Raw genomic sequence first — 21,368 nt, forward strand, 5'->3', positions numbered from 1 at the left:
CCACAAGATGCTCTACAGTTTCCTGTAAGTCTATTTTTGCAGAGCATCTCAAAATTTCAAACAACCACCATACAGTTTAACATATAGCGACACAATGGATTTGTATTGCGCTGCCAATACTTGACGCAAGCACAAGCTACTTAAGGCATTAAGTTCTATCACACACTTGAGAGTTGTGTGCACTGTTGGTTTAGAAATATTTAGGACACTAATTCATACACTGTTACTCTAAAAACAGCAATATGCCATTGCCAGCGAGCAAGTAGAAACAATCTTTTCCCCCCCCCACCCCATTTCAAACAAAACTTCCAATTTCTTCCATTTCCATCCCATTTTCAAATGTCTGAGAGTTGACCCATACCTCAGGGAATTCACTCCACCACCTCTGACTGGCCTATAGACACCTTTACTCTGCCCAAATGCATAATGACAAGCGGCCTTAGTGTAAAACCTAGTCTGATATCTGTCATTGTCCTTTTAATCGCTTTGGATAAGTGAATCAACAGTGGTCACAGCTTTTCATTTGCTTATTTTTATTGAACACTTCTGCCATGAGTCTAGAGAACATCTTGAACTCTCTGTCCCTTTCAAGACTTTATGCTGTCAGCAATGGTAATTAGTGACAGTAAAACAGCACGGAAAATATAATGAGACACAGTAAACTGCCACACTAGTGACATCAAAGTCCAAAACGTCATTGCTCTTCACTGTTACTATAAGTACTTTATAACATTTGTATTTTCCGTAAGTCAGATTCTTCCACTTCTAAAGTAGCAGCACTGAGCTGCATGCTCTGTCCTGTTGACTTTAGAGGTCCTTTGAGAAGAACGATGATTTGTACGGCAGAGAGAGCCAGGCCAGTTTTGGATGCGCTCTGCAAAAAATACGAAGTAGGCACATGCCTGTTGTCCGGTACTTAATCTGTCTGGACTAGACAGCAAGCGGTTTAATTACAAACTACATATAAGCAAACCTTCAAAAACACTTCAGGTATTTTTAAAGCAACGTTTAGAGTTTAGACCCCTAAATACCATCTAGGAAAATGAAGATGCCTTGCTCAAATGTGCCGTGCTTTTAGAAAGTTTGTAAGTGTGACGTAAAGTTTTCAGAAATCTTTCCATCATGTACAAATGCTACGTATCACTTTCCAAAGTGACTCAGGCACACCTGAAAATTGTATCCACCGTATCTTAAGAGCAGGAAAAAAGCCCTTGAAAGCACTCTGTCACAAGTCTGATCGCTAGTGGGATGACTTGCTCTCCTGGCCCTCAAATACCAAGACCCAGAGTAAAGGGGTACATAGAGGTAGGACTCTATTATTTTTATTTTTCTGTACTTTGTGACACGAAATTCAAGTACTATTCTCATCTAAATAACAATTGCATGTGTTAAAATTATAGATGGGCATAAGATATTTATGCTGCCATGCTTGGCACCTATCTGGAATTGCACAAAGTTTTTGGTAAATGCAGCTTGCTTACTGTACACGTAGCCAGATTTGAACTGCCCTTTTCAAGTACTGCAAAAATACAGCTACTACAGCACAGAGCTCAGCAGAGGTTATCTGTTCAGGTATTTATCCCACTTCTCTGGCTGACTTTTTCAGCCCTGTTGAGCTCTCTGTTGCCATGCCCAGGAAATTTTGCTGGCTAATTTGAAGATGAGCCACCCAGGAAATTTTGTTGGCTAATTTGAAGATGAGCCAGGAACATCTATAATATCTGTAGCCAAATTACTGGCTGCACTATTCCTATGAGTATAACTCTTATTTTTGATGGGACACAACTGAGAAAAATGTCGAAGAAATTCATACTGGGTCTGACGAAAAAATATTCATAGTTAGTTCAGGAAATTATAATCTTACAAGTAGACAGTGCCTGCCAAAATGAATTCTGATTTCAGTTTTAGAAACGTAGGTGTATTTAAATGGAGAATGATTTTGTGTTTTCTAGCAAGAGAGACGCTTTTATTCAAACATGAATACCAAATAGTTGATTTAAATTTAAGGCTACTTTTTTATTCAGCTTCTAGACTTCTTATATCAGGCAATGAAACAGGTTTTTGTTCTTGTGAAAGCAGATTTCAGACACTTGTCAGAAAGACACTGGCACAGCTGCATCCTACAGATGTGCCACAAGCTAGTTCCTGAGTGCAGACAGTGAAAGGGTAATGTGCCATTTGGCCAGTGAAATAGAGACTTCTAGCAAAGAGCCTCTGGGAACAAGCACTAAGAAGCTTGAAAATTAGATGAGGTAGAGTCAAACTGTGCATTACCATCTGTTTCAGCACTGATCTACTTGCATTTGATAAGAGACGAGTTCTCTTTCTTTTGAACGGCATTTTATTCTGTAGGGTGTCTTCCTAAACTCGCTGTAAGACATCAAAAAGTTATGGTATTAAGCAATCTACTCTATTCTGCCAATCTTATTCCAAAACACAATTAGTAATAAAGTCTCACTGATTTCAGCAGTACTGCTTCTCAAGTTAGACACCTTTCCAGCTAATACTGTCAGGCTCTAGCCTGTTGTAAGTAAAGAGCAGCGTACCAAAGGCAGACATCGTCTTTGAAATACTTAAGCCAGAAAAGACTGAAAGATGCAGAACACCCACACGATGCTGCCAGAGCTCCTGCTATCATTTTCACAGGGCAACTGACAGAAATATATTTTTTAAAAATAATTACCTATCAGCTAGTGGTGTTGAGTTATTTTGCTTTAATGTACAATTTCAAACAGATACAGCTTATTCTCCTCTGCCTCTGAAAATATACCATAGCATGAGACACCTTCCACATCCAAAGGGTTTTTCTCTCTGTCCTCTGACGGGGAGAATTAGGATGGGTGCAGTAAAGCCATGAGAAGGAACTGTCCCTCTCACAATATTTAGTTCCATGATTGTCTGATACTGTTTCTTATACATCCACCAAGACTTTTTAAGTCAAGTATCTGAAGAATTTGCACCACTGGCTTTAAGTAAGAGGAGTGTTTTGAGATCAAACATTTTGAGGCAAGGTGTTATTTTTAAAAAAAAAAAGAAAAAAAGAAAGAAAAAAAGAGGAAAAACAACATTGCCCACACTTGCTGAGAGCACAACTGCATCAGAAAAAAAACCACACCGAACAACGTTCTTAGTGTTTAGCAATAAAGCGACATAATATATACACAGTGCTGAAAACCAGATACGTCAATCTAATTAATTTCTCTGTAGCTTCAGAACTCCAAATGCTGAAAAGAACATTTTGTATATGAAATGACTGTATGGGCATGGCTTTGCTGTGACTTCCTATTGTGCTGAGGTACTGGTAATGGAAACTTTTACTACATTGCGTTCTTCTGAGCAACTTCCCTAGCTGTGGTTTTCTGCTATTCCCCTGATAAAAGCACCAAAGTGGTGAGAGTTTAGCAAGTATGTAAAACTCTCACATGAATTTGACACAAGAGTTCTCAAAAGCAAAACCGTATTAAATTGGAGACACCCAAACTAGGTCATTTCTCATCTGTTGGCACAGCAGGTGTTATTCTGATGTTTAATTTCAATGTCTCCTTTGATTTAGTTCTGAAGAGCTTTGACAGAATTAGAAAGCACAATGGGAAATACTGTGAAAACGCCGAGAGCATCCGAAGAAACAAATGTGCCGAGCCAAACGGGTAAGCACTTATTTAATTTCTTTCAAGAGAAAAAGATGTTCAAAATATATGGTACATTCATCCATGTGTCTTCCTTCATCCGCCTGACGTAGTAAAAGCAGGCAAGTGTGTGACTGCTGTGGGAGAAGGAGGGCATCCTCTAGACAGTGCTTATTTTTAGGTACATTCTATCTCATTTTTCCAAGAAGTACTTTAACTAAAAACCCCAAATGTTAAAACTATTACTTGCTGGTGCTCCTTGAAAGACGTTCCTTCCAATTCAGAAAGCACTGAAGCACTACTTCAGAAACCAGAAATACTGTATTTTGACATACTTGCATGTGATATTTTATACAAATTTGTTCTTGAAACTTGGTTTTGCTTCACTTAAGGTTAAAAACCTTAATGATGTTATGCTTGCATTGAACATGAAGTCCACTGTTAGACAGTTGCATTAAAAGTAGCACGCAGCCAACTGGTTATCAGGTTTATCAATAAAGGTTATACAGAAATACACATTTCACAGGCCAAGCTGCCAAAGGGGGATCTAACACATCTGCCCTATACATCTACACATGAAAAAATCAGGTTGCAAAATGCCGTGCCCCCCCCGCCCCATAGGCTGGTAGAGGTCATGCATCTGAGGGGGAAAGCAAGAGGGATTCAGTGACCTGCTACTCCCAAACTGCGAGTAGGTGGAGAGTCAGTACAGCCCCAGCTCTCTTGCTGCAGTATGAGAGACAGCTGGTACAAAGAGCTGCAATAAGTCACTCCCAAAATGTGAGGAAGAGAAAACAGTGTTGTTTTTTTGTTTTGGGTTTTGGTTTTGGTTTGCTGGTTTGGTTTTTTTTAGAGGGGGAAGGCATTAATCAAAATTTTTGGGTTTTCCATGAACGATGGTCCAGTTGGGCTGCTCATTATTATAAGGATAGGGAATCAGCCTGGTTTCATTAGTGCTGGAAGAAAACCCAGTCCTGCTTTTGGCATGGCCAAGAACTAGCTGATATGGGCCGTCGTGTAGACCTAGGTGCTAATAAAGCAGAGACCAAATACTGTTAATGGCTACTCAGAGGCCCATAACATGAACTGTCAATTTTATTTTTTTCTGTGAAGAAGAGTGCCTTATGTCGATATTCCCAACAACTGCTGTCACAAATACCATAATCATCAAAACAGAGACATGCACGCACTCAGAGCAGGACTTCGCTGATGAGCAGGGGAGTGAGGGGTCGCTGCACGGCTGTGACCAAGTTTGTATTGTTCCTGCACATGCTAAAAGTTAGGATTTAGCAGTGCTAAAGCCAACTGCATCCCTTCCAGTGACGTAAATAGAACATACCCCTAAAAGATAACTCAGCAAACATTGATAGCACAGCGATTGCAAGGGGAAAATAGGAAAACCCATTTAGGAATTCAGGGCCCAATCTGCTTGCACTCTCCTACATGTCTAGCACATCTAGAAAGGTGCTTTGTCAGATCCTGCCTGACCTTCTGCTGCCATTTGAGGCAGGTAACAAGTCTCCTATAGCTGCAGCGGCATCTGCCGAGGCCGTAGGGATGTCTCAGACACTCATACAGCTGAAATTGCACCAGATACCTATGTTTAAGCACCCAAAGGCAGCTTTTTGGCCACATAAATGATCAGAGCAATGGAACACCTCTCCTGTGAGGAAAGACTGAGAGAGTTGGGGTTGTTCAGCCTGGAGAAGAGAAGGCTCCGGGAAGACCTTCTTGTGGCCTTTCAATACTTAAAGGGGGCTTATAAGAAAGATGGGGACAGACTTTTTAGTAGGGCCTGTAGCAATAGGACAAGGGGTAATGGTTTTAAACTAAAAGAGGGTAGCTTCAGACTAGATATAAGGAAGAAATGTTTTATGATGAGGGTTGGTGGAACACTGGAACAGGTTGCTCAGAGAGGTGGTAGATGCCCCATCCCTGGAAACATTCAAGGTCAGGTTGGACGGGGCTCTGAGCAACCTGATCTAGTTAGAGATGTCCCTGCTCATTGCAGGGGGGTTGGACTAGATGACCTTTAAAGGTCCCTTCCAACCAAAAGATTCTATGATTCTATGATTTAACAGCCTGCATAGATAGCTCTTTGGATCTAACTCTTAGTCTGGATCAAACCAGCATCTTTCATAATGGCTTAGATGTTGCTAATTAAAGTTGGGAATACAAACATCAGTACTGTCATCCAAATCCAATGAAAACAGACTTTTGAAAAGGAAGTTGCTACTAAAAGCATATATTGGGGTTAATCCAGTGAGTTTGTATCTATTTGTCTTCCTGAGCAGATAAAACTCCATATCACATCACCAAACACGGAAGATTTCCCCCATGCCAGGAACAGCCACCTTTGATTTAAATGAGGTGGAGGATCCAGTTCACGGACTTACAACAATCCAAATAGTTATTAGGAAAAGCAGGTTTTACACTGGCTCATTTCAGTGAGACTGAATAAAATGAAGGACTGAAACACAAGGGAAAGAAAGGAAGGAAAGAATATCCAACAAGAAGGGAGAAGAAAACAGATAATTGGAGTCTGTAGACTTGATCTGCAGTGTGAATGTGTTCATCAGACCCCTATAAGCCCCTCATGTTGCCTGAGAGCTGCACTGAAAGCAAAACCTTGTGCTTTCCTCACCTCCAGTGTATCAGTCTTGGTCCTGAGAAAGAGAACAGTGCATAAGCTGCATTTCCCAAGGAGGCATTTGGACTCCAAATATGACTGCACTCCATCTGAAAGCACACTGTACGTGCATCCCTGGCATAACCTAGGTACTGTACAGCAGCAAGGGGTCATCAAGGGTTGTGAGCCCACCCCCTCCTCTTTCCTCCCTTGGGACCCTGATTCAAGGGTGAATCCTGAGCTGCACCTGCATAACTCTCAGTTCCCAAGCTGGCTGGTTTAGATCTAATTTGGGTACGCTAGTGTGACTCTGCAGCCACACCTTACGGCTGCTGCACAGACAGCCTCCCAGACACAGACGAGTGCCCTCCTTTACCCTCTCTGGTATATGCCATGCCATAAATCATAGTATTTCTGCGGGACAGTAAAGTTGGGATGATGCAGGGAGCTGAGCTCTGAGCAGCTCATTCCCACTCCAGACAGGGACCACAGTGGTGCACAGCATAGTGTTTTTTGAAGGTCATGAGCTGGATCTGGGTGCTCTGCCTATGCTCTCCCTTCTCTCTAATAGTGCTTTGTAGTCCATTCACAATGAATAATTTGAATCATGCAATATTCAGCTTCACACTTTGCAACACATCCATGGATGCAGACATCTAAAACTATCATGTATTTCATATTCATTTCCTACTCCTAAAAAAACCCCACCAGAATTAACACCTGATTCAGTGGAAATGACTGTGCTTCGATCTTTCCACTCTAACTTTTGAGTTGTTCCATTTCAGATGTAATCTACACTCGCACTGCGGAGGAGAGGTTGTGTTAGAAAAACTCAGGCAAATCTTCTTTTTTCTTTTACAACTTAAAAGTGTGGGGAGCTCATCAGATCAAATCTATTAGATCACTGTGAAATTTAGGTGTGGAGAAACAGTGTAATTTGTTTAGTCCCTGTTTCGAGGCTTTTGTGTTTGAAAGGAGCTAGTACAGGTTCTGTGAAATGTTGTAGAGTGCGGTGGGGTATTTTACATGACCAAAAAACCCAGTGAGGTTTGATTTAAATACCAATTAAAATGAGGTCTTGTTTGTGGAGTAGGAGGGTTGAAAGGTTTTGGGTAGTACAAAACCCCTTTACTTTCACTCTAATGTAAGTACATGTAGTTTAAGAGGTAACGTTTGCATGGATGTGGCAGCCAACGCTATGATTAATTCCTTCCTTTTCAGAACTACAAATTAACGTGCAAAATTGAAACAAAAACAAATATAAAGATGAAAGTGTAAGCAAAGTAACACAGAACATGCTAGAGTAGAGAAAAAGTCACGTACCCCGCAGTGCATAACGGAATGCAAACCACCGGTACGCAAGGAAGGAGAGCAGAAAAGCACTTGTTTTCCACCCTTTCAGTATGGAAACAAAACATTTATAAATTAACTGCATAAGTTTAAAAAAAGCATTGCTAAAGGCATTGTCATTAAGCTAAAAAAAATGACATTCCGTGTAGAACTGCTGTCTAACAATCTGCAATGAGAAATTAGGCGACGGCACTTTATCCTCATTCTGCAGTTCTTACAATGTACCTTCTGGCATATATTTCTGGCAGTCCTGGGTGAAGATTCTGCTTTGTTGAAAAAGATTCACCACCAATACTTAAGTCTTGTTAGCCTCAGGTACTAAGCAGTTTCATAGACAGAGAAGGTGTCTCTTAATTTTTAGTGCAGAACAGGGAAGCAATCAAAGGCAGGCTTAGCACAGAATTTCTTCAATATAGTTGAAATAATTGTATAATAAGTTACAGTAGACTAGTCATGGCAGTTCGCTGATCAATACAAAGGTACTAGTAAACAGGACTAGTCCTGTTTAATTCAGTGACACTAATCAACTAAGAAAACCATGGCAATACTAATACTAAACATGCTGTCAAACTAATCAATGTCTATTCCAGACTCTACACATCTATGCATCCATAAGGATGCTCACTAACTGTATTGTGGGGCTACTTCAATTGGCCTTTGCTAGCAAGACTAAAAATGCTTACAGTCAGTTTGAATATTAAGGTAAAACGACCCACTACTTTGCATAACACAAGTCCCTATAACATAACAACAACAGCTACTCAAAATCAGCTGAGAAAACACTGCTTTTTATTTCCTTTAAACCACAGATGTGGAATATTTTCCTTAAAATTTATATTCTTATTATCACTGCTGTAAGGATAACAAGTGTAAAATCTCTCCTCTTCAAAATATTTCTTTTCTGCAGACTTGCATGTTTCCTTCAGCCTTTCATCATTATCACTGTGAGTTATTTGTAAGGCCCTGGGACACAGAGGCTGAAAACACAGAGCCAGTCTCAGCATTCATTCAGGATGCTGTTTCTAGGTTTCCCTAAAAACCCATCTTCCTTAAAGACAAGTTGATGAGGAAATTATATTAAACAAGAAAATCTAACAAGATACAGAAGTGTGTCTATCTCTCTGGGCAATTTCTTTCTCTCCTCCCCTGAACTCATTCCCATTTTTGCACATGTTGAGCTGCACAGAGTGGGCAAGTATGGAGATCAAACCACCTCTGCAAACATACTGCTAGATGGTATTACTAAGGAACGGAGTGCTGATCCTGCTGGAGGCAGAGGGAAAGCTTTGTCTCCCTGTGTGCCGGTGGAGGTTACTGCGATGTGCAGAGGGAAGGAACGCACTTCCAGGAGAAATGCAGGCAGCATATTGCACGAACCCGCTTGCCAGGACTTGTGCCAAAGAGCTCAAAACACCCAGCATGATACATTTTGAACCTCCCACTTGTCAGCGTTTACTGGGGACCACAGATTCCTGCTGGATGAGGAGCTCTTGAACATTTGATAGTCCCAGTCTTGTGCAAAGTGCCTCCTCCATCCTTCAGAAACCCAGGAGACTCAGTGCGTGTCCTACACAGTGCTGCAAGGCCCAGAGTCATCCCAACTGATGTAAAAGGTCTTATCTGTTTACTGACCTCGGTTCTGCAAATTGCAGTTGTACAATGATTAATTATAAACACCCATGTTGCCTCTCTTCTTTAACTGAAGATAAGAGCATCACGCGCTACCTCTAGTACAGTTTCCACACAAGGAGGGAGAACAAAGCGCTCTGGCTGTTCATCAAGCTAATTTTAAAAAGTGATGGGAAATGGGCAATAATGGCCACACTCTCACTGCCCTTGATCTAAACTAATTTCATACTTTTGAAAAGTATCAGTGGTGTTAAATGATGGAACAATTCAACAGGCATCTTCCTTTCCTTAAATGTAAGGCATCAGCTTGGCTCAAAATTGTAGCTGGAGGCATTTAGAGACAGTGGCATTAATCAAACTGTGTTACTTCCTAATACTATAAATACTTACTAATTTTGCTAGTTTCAGACTGAATATGTCCTTTAAATATGGTAATTACTAGAAAAAGTGGTCTAAATTTAGTTGCTTACAATTAACCAAATGACTTTTTTTTCATTTCTAATATCTTCACATTCTTCTTATAAAGTTATAGGCTCATCTTTAGCTCTTTATGTTTACCAAGTGACATTTCAGAGTGAGATTTTTTCCCCATTTGATCTGCTATGTAAAACATAACACACATAATGAAAAATCCATTTCTGCTTCAGAACTCTATCTTGTTCTTAAGTGACATTTTCTTTCTTCTTTAACAGGTCAGGAGAGTGATTTCCTTGCTGTCCTCTATGACTATCCTTCAGCAGACATAAGCCAACCTATATTTCATGTAGGGGAAAAACTACGTGTGCTATCAGAGTAAGTTGATCCATTTTTTTAAAATTGGTTTTGTTACAGTTGATGCAAAGCTCTGTTTTATGCACCTGGCCCAAACTGGATGCAGTTGAGCAAAATGAACTGAGTTCAGAATTTGCAAGGAAGGATGCTTAGCCACGGCATAAATTTCCCTATAGTTTAAAGATTTGGATTTCAGATTGTTCTTTGATCCTTGGATTCCTCTGACATGGTTTCTGAAACTGGATTCAGGCTCTATTCTAAAGTAGGACTCAAAACAGAATTCTGCTTTGAAAAATGATTTTGAGAAAGTATCCCCCCCATGTTAGTGGAAAACAGAGTAAGAGCAAAAATAGTTTGAATCACAAAGAAAAGGAAAATTATTCTGAATTTCTCTATGTCAAGTGTGTCTCTCATTTTCTCTCTCACCCTTTTTATCTAACAACTCCTTTATGATTAGGTCTTAGAATTTCACCCTAGATTTAAGGCAACTGTAACAAAAATAAAATAAAAAATAGCTTTTTTTTTCTTCTTAATTTTTTTAATTGATTATGCATTTTCTACATGAGGGGGAAAAAAAAGGTCAAAGATTTCCCAGCCAGTTCCACTCAAAAATTTATGAGCCCCAGAAGGAAGCAGGCTTAAAAGCACTGGTTCAGACTGACTTTAAGCATAGTGAAAATATTGCCGCACAAAAGAATGAGCACACTTCTTGAAAAATGGAAGTCAGCAGCCCTGATATTCTTTTATGCCCAGCTTGTATTGCTACACAGTGACCTCCTGGAAGTTACTCAGCCCCACAGCCACTGTTTGCACTGCTTAAAGAGAAATGAAAGATTTCATTTTTGCAGCTGGTGGAGCAGGCGGATTCAAGGGGAGACCAGACACATTCATAGCAGGGAAATCCTCTGAGGATTTCTAAATTCATTAAAAAAATTCTCTACCTGAGGAAGTCAGAGTGTCAAATGGTTGGAGGACAGAAGTACTCAAGAGAAGTATCACAGACAATTGATGAATTCTTGGACTCTTCTCCAGGCCACCATGACCTACAATGGCCTTTGTCAGCAACAAGATACGGGGCTATGTGGACTTCTGGTCTGACCCAGAATGGCTGCAGTTATGTTCTGCTGACAAAGTGCTTTCCCTGCCTCCCTGAACCTACAGGTCAGAAGGCTCACACAATACCACTAGATGAATTTTCTGCTGATGGAGAACTTCCCTAAACCAGGGGAATTCTTCTCTGGTAACTTCTAGCTGTTTAAACCTTGCTGCAGTTTGCGTAACATACAAGACGTGGTACAACAATTGCTGTAGCTTGGAAATTCCGGCTTAAAGCCTCACTCCCAGCTTTCATCAGCTACGAGCCCTTGCAACACCACATAACTACGTATGCCTGTGTCAATGGGAATTATATGTGTGGCGTATCATATGCATACATGTGCCGCATAGTATAATCTACTGGACGAACAACTTCTAAAAGAACTAGGCTTTGGTAGCAGCAGTTTTTATCAATCATGTTTGTCTGTTGTGCAGTGATCGAGAGCTTCTCCTAATAGTAAATAAGAGCCAAAGCAAGCCTTGATGGGAACTTTCCTCTTCCTGTTTTGAACTAGCTTGTTCACAGAAGACAAGACATTCCAATGCTCTATGCAAAGCATAGTGTCCTAATGAAGGACCTGTTCTTCCCTACTGGGGTATGTGCTGATGTTAATAGGAACTGTTCGCCTGCAGACTCTTGCTGCACATAAGCTGTAGGTATAATCTTTTTCTCAAGTCATTCAAAGAAGCAAAACGCAGTGGAAGAGAAGTGCAGCATGGCAGGCACGACCAGAGCATGAGTGATGAGGAGTCACCACAGAGAAGCTAGCATGAGCAGGCAGCATGTACTGCTTTTATAACGGCAGCTTTTCAGCCTTCTACCAAAGCAATTATGTGTAGCGGCAACCAGCCCCACCAATCCTGCCGGGAACATGATATATGGAACTCCCACAGAAAATATAACTCCTCACAGATATTTGTGACCGCTCGGGGTTGGTAGGATTAGATAAGCACTACCGGCACAGTTTCTCACTCTCCACGCTTGTCAGGCACCTTTCGTTACCAGATGAACAACTGCAGTTAGCTGGCAGTAGTCAAACCAGATGTCCTCCAATGATCCCCCCAATCTATATAATTTCTGTGGCTCCTGCCCCAGGAGAGATGTGCTGCTTTGGGACTTTTAATCATCATAGGGATTTTTCAGGGTTAGTAATATTACATTTTGGAGGGAGGGAGACGCTGAGTCTCTCAGGCTTTTTCTTGTTGCAATTCTTGGTTCTGTCTGGGAGAGTTGCAGGGAAAAAACCCAAAATAACCTAAACTTCGTATAGATGATTTCATGTCAGCTGGAAACCCACAAAAAAAACTTGTGGGGCCGTGAAATTTCCAGCTCTGAGCAGTAGACACTTCCCTTTTTCCCTCAGCATATACATTCTGGACCATGGTCCCAGTGGCTATAACTCAGGAGGTTTAACCTAAGTGTTTTCAACTCAGTGGATTTTACATACACTGAGACTCTGGTCTGCAGTCCCGGCATTATTTGGGAGCATTTATATGAATGTCCACAAAAACAGCATTCAAACACAAGACACATTACTATTTGGATTCAAACTCTTAAAGGAAAAGGTGGAGAGAACCCATCAATCATCAGCATCCTTGCACTAATCACTAGAACACATCCCTGTGAAAATTCTTGTTACCCTGCCCTTCCTAAGGGATTCAAAAGCCAAAGCCAGCATTCAGTATCACGGCAAGAATCTAAGATATATCAGTGAAAAAACATATGTCTAGTCACCTAGTTTCAGCTACGAGGTCTTTTTATTGGAGTCTGGTCAGCAACTCATTGAAGAAAAGGAAAAGAGAAAACCATGAGCCAGGTTCTGTTAGACTGAAAACCTGTTCCCAGGGAGACAGGGTCCATTTCCTGAGTATCTCTACCCCGATGGTACAGGAGTAACTACACGGCTGTCCAGACACAGCATACTCAGCCATAAGCTGAATATCTTGGATAACAGTACAAGTCTAGCTGTGGGAAGGCAGAGCACAGCATGGTTTAACCACTGAGTATTTACCCTTCTTCTTTTAACTACAGAAAAATATTTTATTACTTACGTAATTTAAATGGAACAAATGTAGCTTATTTCTGTGTCCAAATTTAATCTGGATGGAGGTTTAGAAATGGAACTACTCTAAATGAAACAAACTTGGGTCCCTTTCTGAATACGTAGATTCAGAAACACAGACAGAAGGTTACAGGCTAATCTGTATGTCTTAACTAGTTTCTAAAATGAGGACAAGCTCTGAAAGTACCTCTGAAAATATCCTTTCTCTTGCTTTCACACAGTGAAGGAGGCTGGTGGAGAGTTCATTCCCTTACAACAGGTCGAGAAAACTATATTCCAGGAAAATATGTAGCAAAGGTTTACCACGGGTAAGTAAATGCATTTCCTATAGCCTTTCAACACTATGTTTCTACATATACTGCCCTGATTAGTTATTCAGTGTCATAATCAAAACAATACCAATAGTGGCTAGACAGACAGAAATTCTATTTATTGACAGTCTAAAATAGTTCCTTTGAAATCTGAGAACATCAAAACCACATCTAAATTTAGATTATATGAAAAGGAAAATCCTAGTTTTAAATGCTGGAAAGGGTCAAAAAAACTTCAAATGTCATATAAAATATTTAAAATACTTCTGTTGCATGGACTGATCTCTAATTTTAAGACATTGATAAAGAGACCCTATTTAGAAAGAATTTTTAATACTTACAAAGAGTAAAATTTAAGCTAGAGTTGCTCACGAAAAACAGACTAAAAAGAACAAATAGAAAGACTAATAAGTCATTCAAGAATGTAAACTCTCACACTGGAAGAGCTAAGGAAGGTTCAGAGGTTTCTTGTTGCCCTAGACACCAGTCAGGAAAAAAAACATTAAAGCACACACTTAAAACTTTTCTGGCAAAAGTTTTAATACCTGTTTGTGTATGAACTGTGAACTTCACTCTGATTTATGCAACTGCTCAAATTTTAATGTGCTTTTATATCCTCCTAAAATAGAAATGCTTTCCCAAAAACAGGGCACAGATATGGTAATGGGGTTTATTTACGATACGATAAAATACAATTTGGGGTTAACAAAAGTGGTTTAAATGAAAAAGAGGGATTTAACTAATGCCACAGATATGCCATCAATATACCACATGGATATGTCCCCAACAATTCAGATCAAGGCAGCTCAAAAAGTTTTGTTTTCCCTAATACATCCAAACCTTATTCACTCTTCTCTTAGTCTCACAAAAGTTAATGGAACTCATAGAGAGCAAGATTTTCTCCATAAACTGGGGAAATATGCCTGGACATAGTTGAGAGAATAACTACAGAAAGCCACAGTGTTATTTTTGCAGTCACTTTTCCTGGCTAATGCTGCACTTTCACGGCCACATGCTGCTGTCTGTTTCACTGGTGTCCAAATTTCAGAATTTGTTTTTTCCTCCTTCACAGCTGGTTATTTGAAGGGCTGGGAAGAGAAAAAGCAGAGGAACTTCTACAGCTACCCAACACCAAGGTTGGCTCCTTCATGATCAGAGAGAGTGAAACTAGGAAAGGTGAGAAAATATGATTTTTTCCCCCTTGATCTCAGGTATTAACAGTTTTACAGCTCTTTCACTCACTCCCTGTCCTGCTTCATATGGATCAGTCTGAAACCAGAAAACGTATATAATGGGAAGGCAAAGGCACCCAGTGCAGCATGCCAGTCTTCACCAGTCACCTACGTTATGAGTGGTACTGGAAACAGGGTTAGCGATGGCCATGGAAAGTTCCACAGGCATCAGCACAAACAAGACACAGTTGTTTAAACACTACTATTTACTTTGGTTGCATGCAAAGCTTACTAGGCAGTGGGACTTTTCAAACAGAGGAAAAGTCACAGCTTTGCCTTGGTCCACAAAACGTTGCCTGAAGAAGCTATAAAATACACACCAAGCAGCGGGGGTGGCTGATAAGCGCACTTGCTATATAAACAGGTGGTTCTTTTATTTACTTTTTAAAAATGACATGCCTTCAATTTTATTTTCTTTCATAGCAATTCTGTTGCTACATGGGAATTGTACTGTACAGACTTCATACTTTTATTCCCTTCAATGGGAATACATCTCCCATTGTGCAACGTGATCTCTTCCCTTTTTCTGAAGCACCAGAGCACATCCTAATATCATGATACTACAGTTAGAAGGGAATAATAAATCATCTACTCTGACCTCTTGCATACCACAGGCCAATTAGTTTCATAATACCTATACTAAAGTCAAAGAATTTTAGGATCAGCATTTATTCCTTACCAACTAAATGCTGCACAATAATTTTAAACAAAGAAACAGGAAAATGCAAGTTGTCATCTCCTGCCAGGACTGCATTATCAGGTATCAGCTACTGCATTATTGGGAGCTGACTAAATCAGCATATCAGCACATGAGTCTGGTTCCCCTCTTCAGAGGAAGGCAAACAACTTCTGTAAAGACCTATTTCCTTTACACCATTTCAAAAAATCCCATACCAGCAAAAATAAAGGAAAAACACACCACAAATTTAAATTCAATCAAAATCTCAGGCCCTGATGTTGGGCCCTTTATTCCCTTTGTTATACTTAAATATACATATAAAGTATACTATATAAGTAGAAATTAGGGTGGCCACTCAGTTTTTTTCAGATCTTTCTGGGACCTTTTGGATCACGGCACCACATCTTACAGATACTCTGGTTGTGATCACTGCTATCCATCAAGAATTAGGCCCTACTTTGGTGTAATTAGTTCTCCTCTTTCTCCAGGGTTATATTCCTTGTCGGTGCGGCACAGGCAAGTGAAACATTACAGGATCTTCCGCCTTCCAAATAACTGGTATTACATCTCTCCACGGCAAACCTTTCAGTGCCTTGAAGACCTTGTGAATCACTACTCAGGTAAAAAGAATTGCGGAATAAACATATTTTCCACTGGCAACTGTAAAACTATCTATCAAAGGTCCAGAACAAGAAGTTTTGCCTACGTCTGAGACTTGCAACTACTGCCACAGATCAAGTAATGGAAAAACTTTTGAGTTATATCTTTTATTTTATTTTTGATCCTAAATACAAATATACTACCCTTAACAGTACATCTGAAATCAACCCGAGAACTCAGCTAAATAAAGACAGACAGGCTCTGCCCGTATTAGTGTATGATATTGTATGGGCATGTCAATAACACTTTTTGGTCCAAACACTAGTGTCTAGCACTTCCTAGACAACTTTCAAATACAGTTTGGAGGTTAGCACAGGCCAGTGATGCCCAGTCCCTCTCAAAGCACAGCTAAAGTCAAAGTTTGGGTGTACAAAAATGTTAAGCTGTACAGATGCAAGTCATGGTTCTGGGTCCTAGGGCCAGAGTTCAACTCCTGACTCACTTTGTTTACCAGCACGGACATGTCTGCCATTTATTTATTTACCATATAGACAGACAGATAGCATCAGGACATGCAAGACCAGGTTCTGCAATCACGTTTTTCTTAGGAACCACTACATCACACAACCTTATCTGCAGCAGAAAATTCTCAGAATTGTTAGTGTCTTCCCTATAACTTTAGAAGAGTATGGCTGGATTTTATCAGCAGAAGTTATCTAAAGGGGCTCAAGCTGTTAGCTCAAATCTAGATTCAGCTGTCATTTTTACTAATATCAGTCCAGTGGATGACACCTGTTTCAATGATAGTTTTCCAGATTTATGGCAATTTACCCTGTGTCAGAGAGAGAACTTGACAAACGACACAATTAAGTGGCCGCAGTTACCATGCATTAAAATGAGAACATTTTAAAGTGAGGAAGGAAGATTGCAATAAGTTAATTGCATAAAAGTTACAAGAGAACAATAGGTTCTGTGCTTTAATTAATAATGGCTACTCTATAATTTTAAAAGTGTAAAGCTACCATATCTGCCTATTTCATAGGTAAATGAAAAAGTGTGTTGGCCAAAGAGTACTCTGATAAACTGGGGAGAAAAGCCATACTGACATTCAAAACATGCAAAAGAAACTTTCAAATCCAATGACACAAACAGAGGAGTGAGAATTTGGACAGGATTTTTTTTTTTTTTTTTTTTTTTTTACATTTTAGTTAGCTGATGCCTTTCTCCATTTAGAAAGAAGCAAACAATCGAAGCTTAAAATTTGGGGGGGGGAACCCAAAACTTATAACAGTTAACATTTTTACTTGAGTTATAGGTGTAAGAGGAGACATAGTGAGATTTAGCTCTCCTCCTTCCCCCACCATGAGATGATACAGAATCTCACCCTGAAATAAGGCTCAGAGATGTGAAACACTAGCGTTCAGCCACGATGTTCTCTACTTGGGCAGAAGAACATATGCAATGTTCCTAGTGGAGCAAGGAGAAGAGGACAGAAAGAAGAAACATAGATGAAAGTAACATGTGAACCTTGATTCATTCCATAGCCACGTTCCACAGCAGAATAGGTGCACATACAATCCAATCTGAGTGGTTGCATCTTGCATATATTTTACACTCTGTTTGCACGGCTGAGACGATGGGAGGCAAAAGCAGAACTCACTGAGGACTCAGAAAACCTAGGTTTAAGTCCCTGCTCTGTCACAAACTTCCTTCTAGACTTTGAGCAAGTCACTTTATCTTTCTGTGTCTCAGTTCCTCACTTGTACTGTGGGAAATACATCCCATGATAAATTAAAAGGCAAAGGTATGAGGAAAGAAAAATTTAAGCCTGCATTACAGTGTCCTTGCTAAGAACATGCAATTTATTGACTACTACTGCTGTGTCCAAAACTGTTTATTTGAGCATGCACCAGGGAAGGAAAACAGTGACGATAACAGTGAGCAAAGATTAACTGTCTGTGTATTCATTTCCCTGTTCAGAAGTTGCCGATGGTCTCTGCTGTGTCCTTACAACACCTTGTCTTACCCAGTGCACTAACAACAACAGCGTAATGAATCAAGTTCCTCCTGTGGTGATGCGGAATAAAAACTTCAACTGGAGAAATATTCACAGGTACCACATACAACACAGGCTGCCAGAAACAACAAGGTTTTTTTCCAGCCTTGTATATACTTGTACTTGCAACACAGAAGAAACAGCCATTTCCTTCTCCTGAGACCAGTTTTAAAGATTAGACAGTCTTCAAAGCTGCTGACAGCACGTTAACCCATGAAAACTGGATGTCCAGCTCTCTAACTGATAATAACTTGGTCTAACTTTGCAAGAAAGTATGACATTCAATCAAACACATGAACATTCAATCATTTCTCCTATCCAGCTAACAGTGTGGCCACATATGCAGTCCCTTTGGGACTCATGAGTCCTCTCCACCAAGAGCGCAGGAGTAAGAGCCAGGCCATAAAGCCTAGTCAGATCCACCACCAATGGCACACTAACGTGTAATGGCTTACAGATGAGCCCTGGTAGTCAGAAATAGTTCCCCCTTGTTCACATGGTGGCCATCCATGAAGCAGCACAAGTGCAATGAACGTATTATCCCAGCATAAATCTTTCCTGCTGTGTCTCTCTCAATACACAGCCCAACTTGAGGTTCATGAGATTTCTAATATCATGACTGCAACTAGAGAAAGTAGGTCAGGTTTCAGAAGCTGGTGAAACAACCACCTTCAGAAACAAAAGCACCTCTTATTTTTGAAGTGTAAATTTCCCTCCACTACCCTTCCTTCACAAAGCATATTCATTTGCTTACAAATGCAAGAAAATTTTGTGCAGTATTGAGGCCATTTTTCCTACAGATTAAGAAGAAAGAGAGAAAGCATATAGATGTTATTTCCTTTTCAGATGCCGAAAAATATGTAGATACTACTGTTGTACTGATTGTTTTGGAAAATCGCTAAGTGACAGAAATGTTTGGTGATTTATGAGACAGGAAATTTTTTATACAACAAAACTAACATCATTTGGTTTAACAACTGTTAATATTATACTAATAGGCTCAGTTCAAGTAGCTGAAACACTAAGAAAATTTTGTTCTTTTAAAGGCTGGAGATGACTGAAGATACTGAAAGCACCCTGGCAGCAATGGATGATTCTTGTCTCAGCTATGGCCTGAGGGAAAGCATCGCTTCCTACCTCTCCTTAACAGGGGATGATAACGCTTCTTTTGCAAGTGCCAGAAAGAAGAAAGCCCAATCTCTTATATACACAGGGAGCAAACGTAAGAGTACCCTTCACTTGCCACCTACATACTATGAGGACTAAATGTAAGACAACCAGGGGAAAAAAAACCCTGAGGGGTTAGAAGAGAAACTCAGAGCATCCTGTGGTCCTGCAGTCCTTTGACAGCTGAGATAAGATACACAAGCACACCAGCTGATGATCAAATGCTGGCAATGCTTCTGCATTTCCTCTTCTGAATGTTAACCAGAGACCTTCTTAAGGGTGCTATCTCAGCCACGGCATCTGCTGGGAACGTCCCCAAGTGCACCTGAAATTAGAACCTGCTCACAAGCAGGATAAACAGATAGACTCTAAGTCAAGAGCCAAGTGAGGCAGATGACTCTTCAGCAAGGGTGATGCCCACCATTGTACAAAGGTGATTGCATAGGGAAGGACTAACTACAGCTCAAGAACTTCAATTAAGTCTTACTCTGGTATTCTCCACAAGGCTGAACACCATCTTTACAGAACCTACCTACACTGAGAACAGGAGCTTTTTTCTTCTCTATATAGAATCATTCATTGTCATTGAAAATGGGTCAGAAAGTCATCAATAACCCCAAGAAAGTATCTAACATCTGGCATCCAAGAAACACCTGACTATATTGACTCCATACTTCTGTCATTTTTACCTTTTAGGGGAAAAAATTAAAATCATTGACTTTCCAAGTGGCATTTAATTCAACTGCTGGTAATGGCCTGCAGTGTCACAAAGCGGTCACAAAATTAAGAACAGGCTTAACTCACTGAGAAAAGCAGTTCCTGCTCAGCCCTGAGTTGAGAGTACAGGCATATCCAAAAGCATAACTCAGCTGCTCATAGTCTAGCACATATACAACAGAGAACAAACGGATTTTTAAGTGAAAAGTAAAATGTGGTAATATCATGCCTAACTGCAAAGGTAGGCTTGCAAAGGTGTGACCTTTTATGTGTAGAGGACCAGATTTTAACCTCATCTCCTGAAGGCACCCCCATATTTATGTATAATATTTATATTAATAGCAGCTTTTTTTAATAATTAAACTAAGAGAGCAAATCAGCAACAGTGGATGTTAAAAGAGTTTTCTGAATTTCTTGCCTAAAGTTATGTCAAATAGTAATGACACACTTCATCAAACTGCTTAAAGATTTGTAACTGGGTTACAAGTTTCACGAATTAGAGATTTTTTCTATATATATGTACCCATTGCTAAGTGATAAAGGAGCAGCTAGCATGGTCCTGTGAACCTGACATGTGATTGCTTTCTAAATCAAGTAGTCACTCACATCTGGGGGTGTAAAATGCTGCAATCTCTGTTCTCGAGCCGAGATCTTTTCAATCTAATATTCTGTCATACCTTTTTGCACAGATTTGAGTAATGAAAGTTTGGAGAGATAGGGAATTGGGGTTTACATATATATATATATATATATATATTTCCTCTGTAAATACCTCTTAGCACAAATCTGTGTGCTCTTTAGATCTTGTAACAGATCATTTGCACTAGCAAGAGAGATTCAGAGATCAAAATAGTTCACAGCTTATTTAAACATATTTCAGAACTTAAAGGATGAATGTAATTTGGCTGGTAAACATTGAACACCACAAAGCAAAATGAACTCAGGAACTCTAGGCATTTGTATAATCTCATTACTGTTACTGCTCATTAATATGTTATGGTGACTGCATTTTATCCAGTGAAAAGCATATGGAGAGCATTACAGATTTCTAAGTCATGACTTGTATTTATTCATTAAAATAATATCCAGTAGTTACTTTGTATTGCTTTTAGAAAATGGATAACCCGGCGTGCAACTAGTACAAACACCCAGTATTGCAATGACACTGTCAGAAGGTATCTTTGGCAGAACACGACAAAAGAATCCAAGAGCCCATGGGCAGCACTTGGAACATGCTCTGTAGGAGAGGGCTAAGACATGTTCTAATGACAACAGGTTCACACGATCACAGATCGGTTCAGGTTGGAAGGGACCTCTGGAGGTCATCTGGTGCAACCTCCTTCCTCAAGTAGGGCCACCTAGAGCTGGTTGCCCAGGAGCGTGTTTTTGAATATCTCCAGGGATGGAGACTCCACAACTTCCCTGGGCGACCTGTGCCAGCGC

At 40.1% G+C, this 21,368-nt stretch overlaps 2 protein-coding genes across 2 annotated transcripts in view; one reads left to right on the top strand and one right to left on the bottom strand.

Moving 5' to 3' along the window:
• Window positions 1-21,368, bottom strand: part of TG (thyroglobulin) — a 160,291-nt gene that overhangs the window by 43,177 nt on the left and 95,746 nt on the right.
• On the top strand, window positions 3,570-21,007 carry SLA (Src like adaptor). The gene is made up of 7 exons (XM_050891008.1): window positions 3,570-3,647; window positions 9,927-10,026; window positions 13,385-13,471; window positions 14,547-14,650; window positions 15,874-16,005; window positions 17,966-18,098; window positions 19,088-21,007. Exons 1-7 carry the CDS (start codon window positions 3,587-3,589, stop codon window positions 19,305-19,307), a joined length of 837 nt encoding a protein of 278 aa, XP_050746965.1. The 5' UTR covers window positions 3,570-3,586; the 3' UTR covers window positions 19,308-21,007.

Source organism: Gymnogyps californianus, chromosome 2 (genome assembly GCF_018139145.2).
Source record: "Gymnogyps californianus isolate 813 chromosome 2, ASM1813914v2, whole genome shotgun sequence".
Lineage (NCBI taxonomy): Eukaryota > Metazoa > Chordata > Aves > Accipitriformes > Cathartidae > Gymnogyps > Gymnogyps californianus.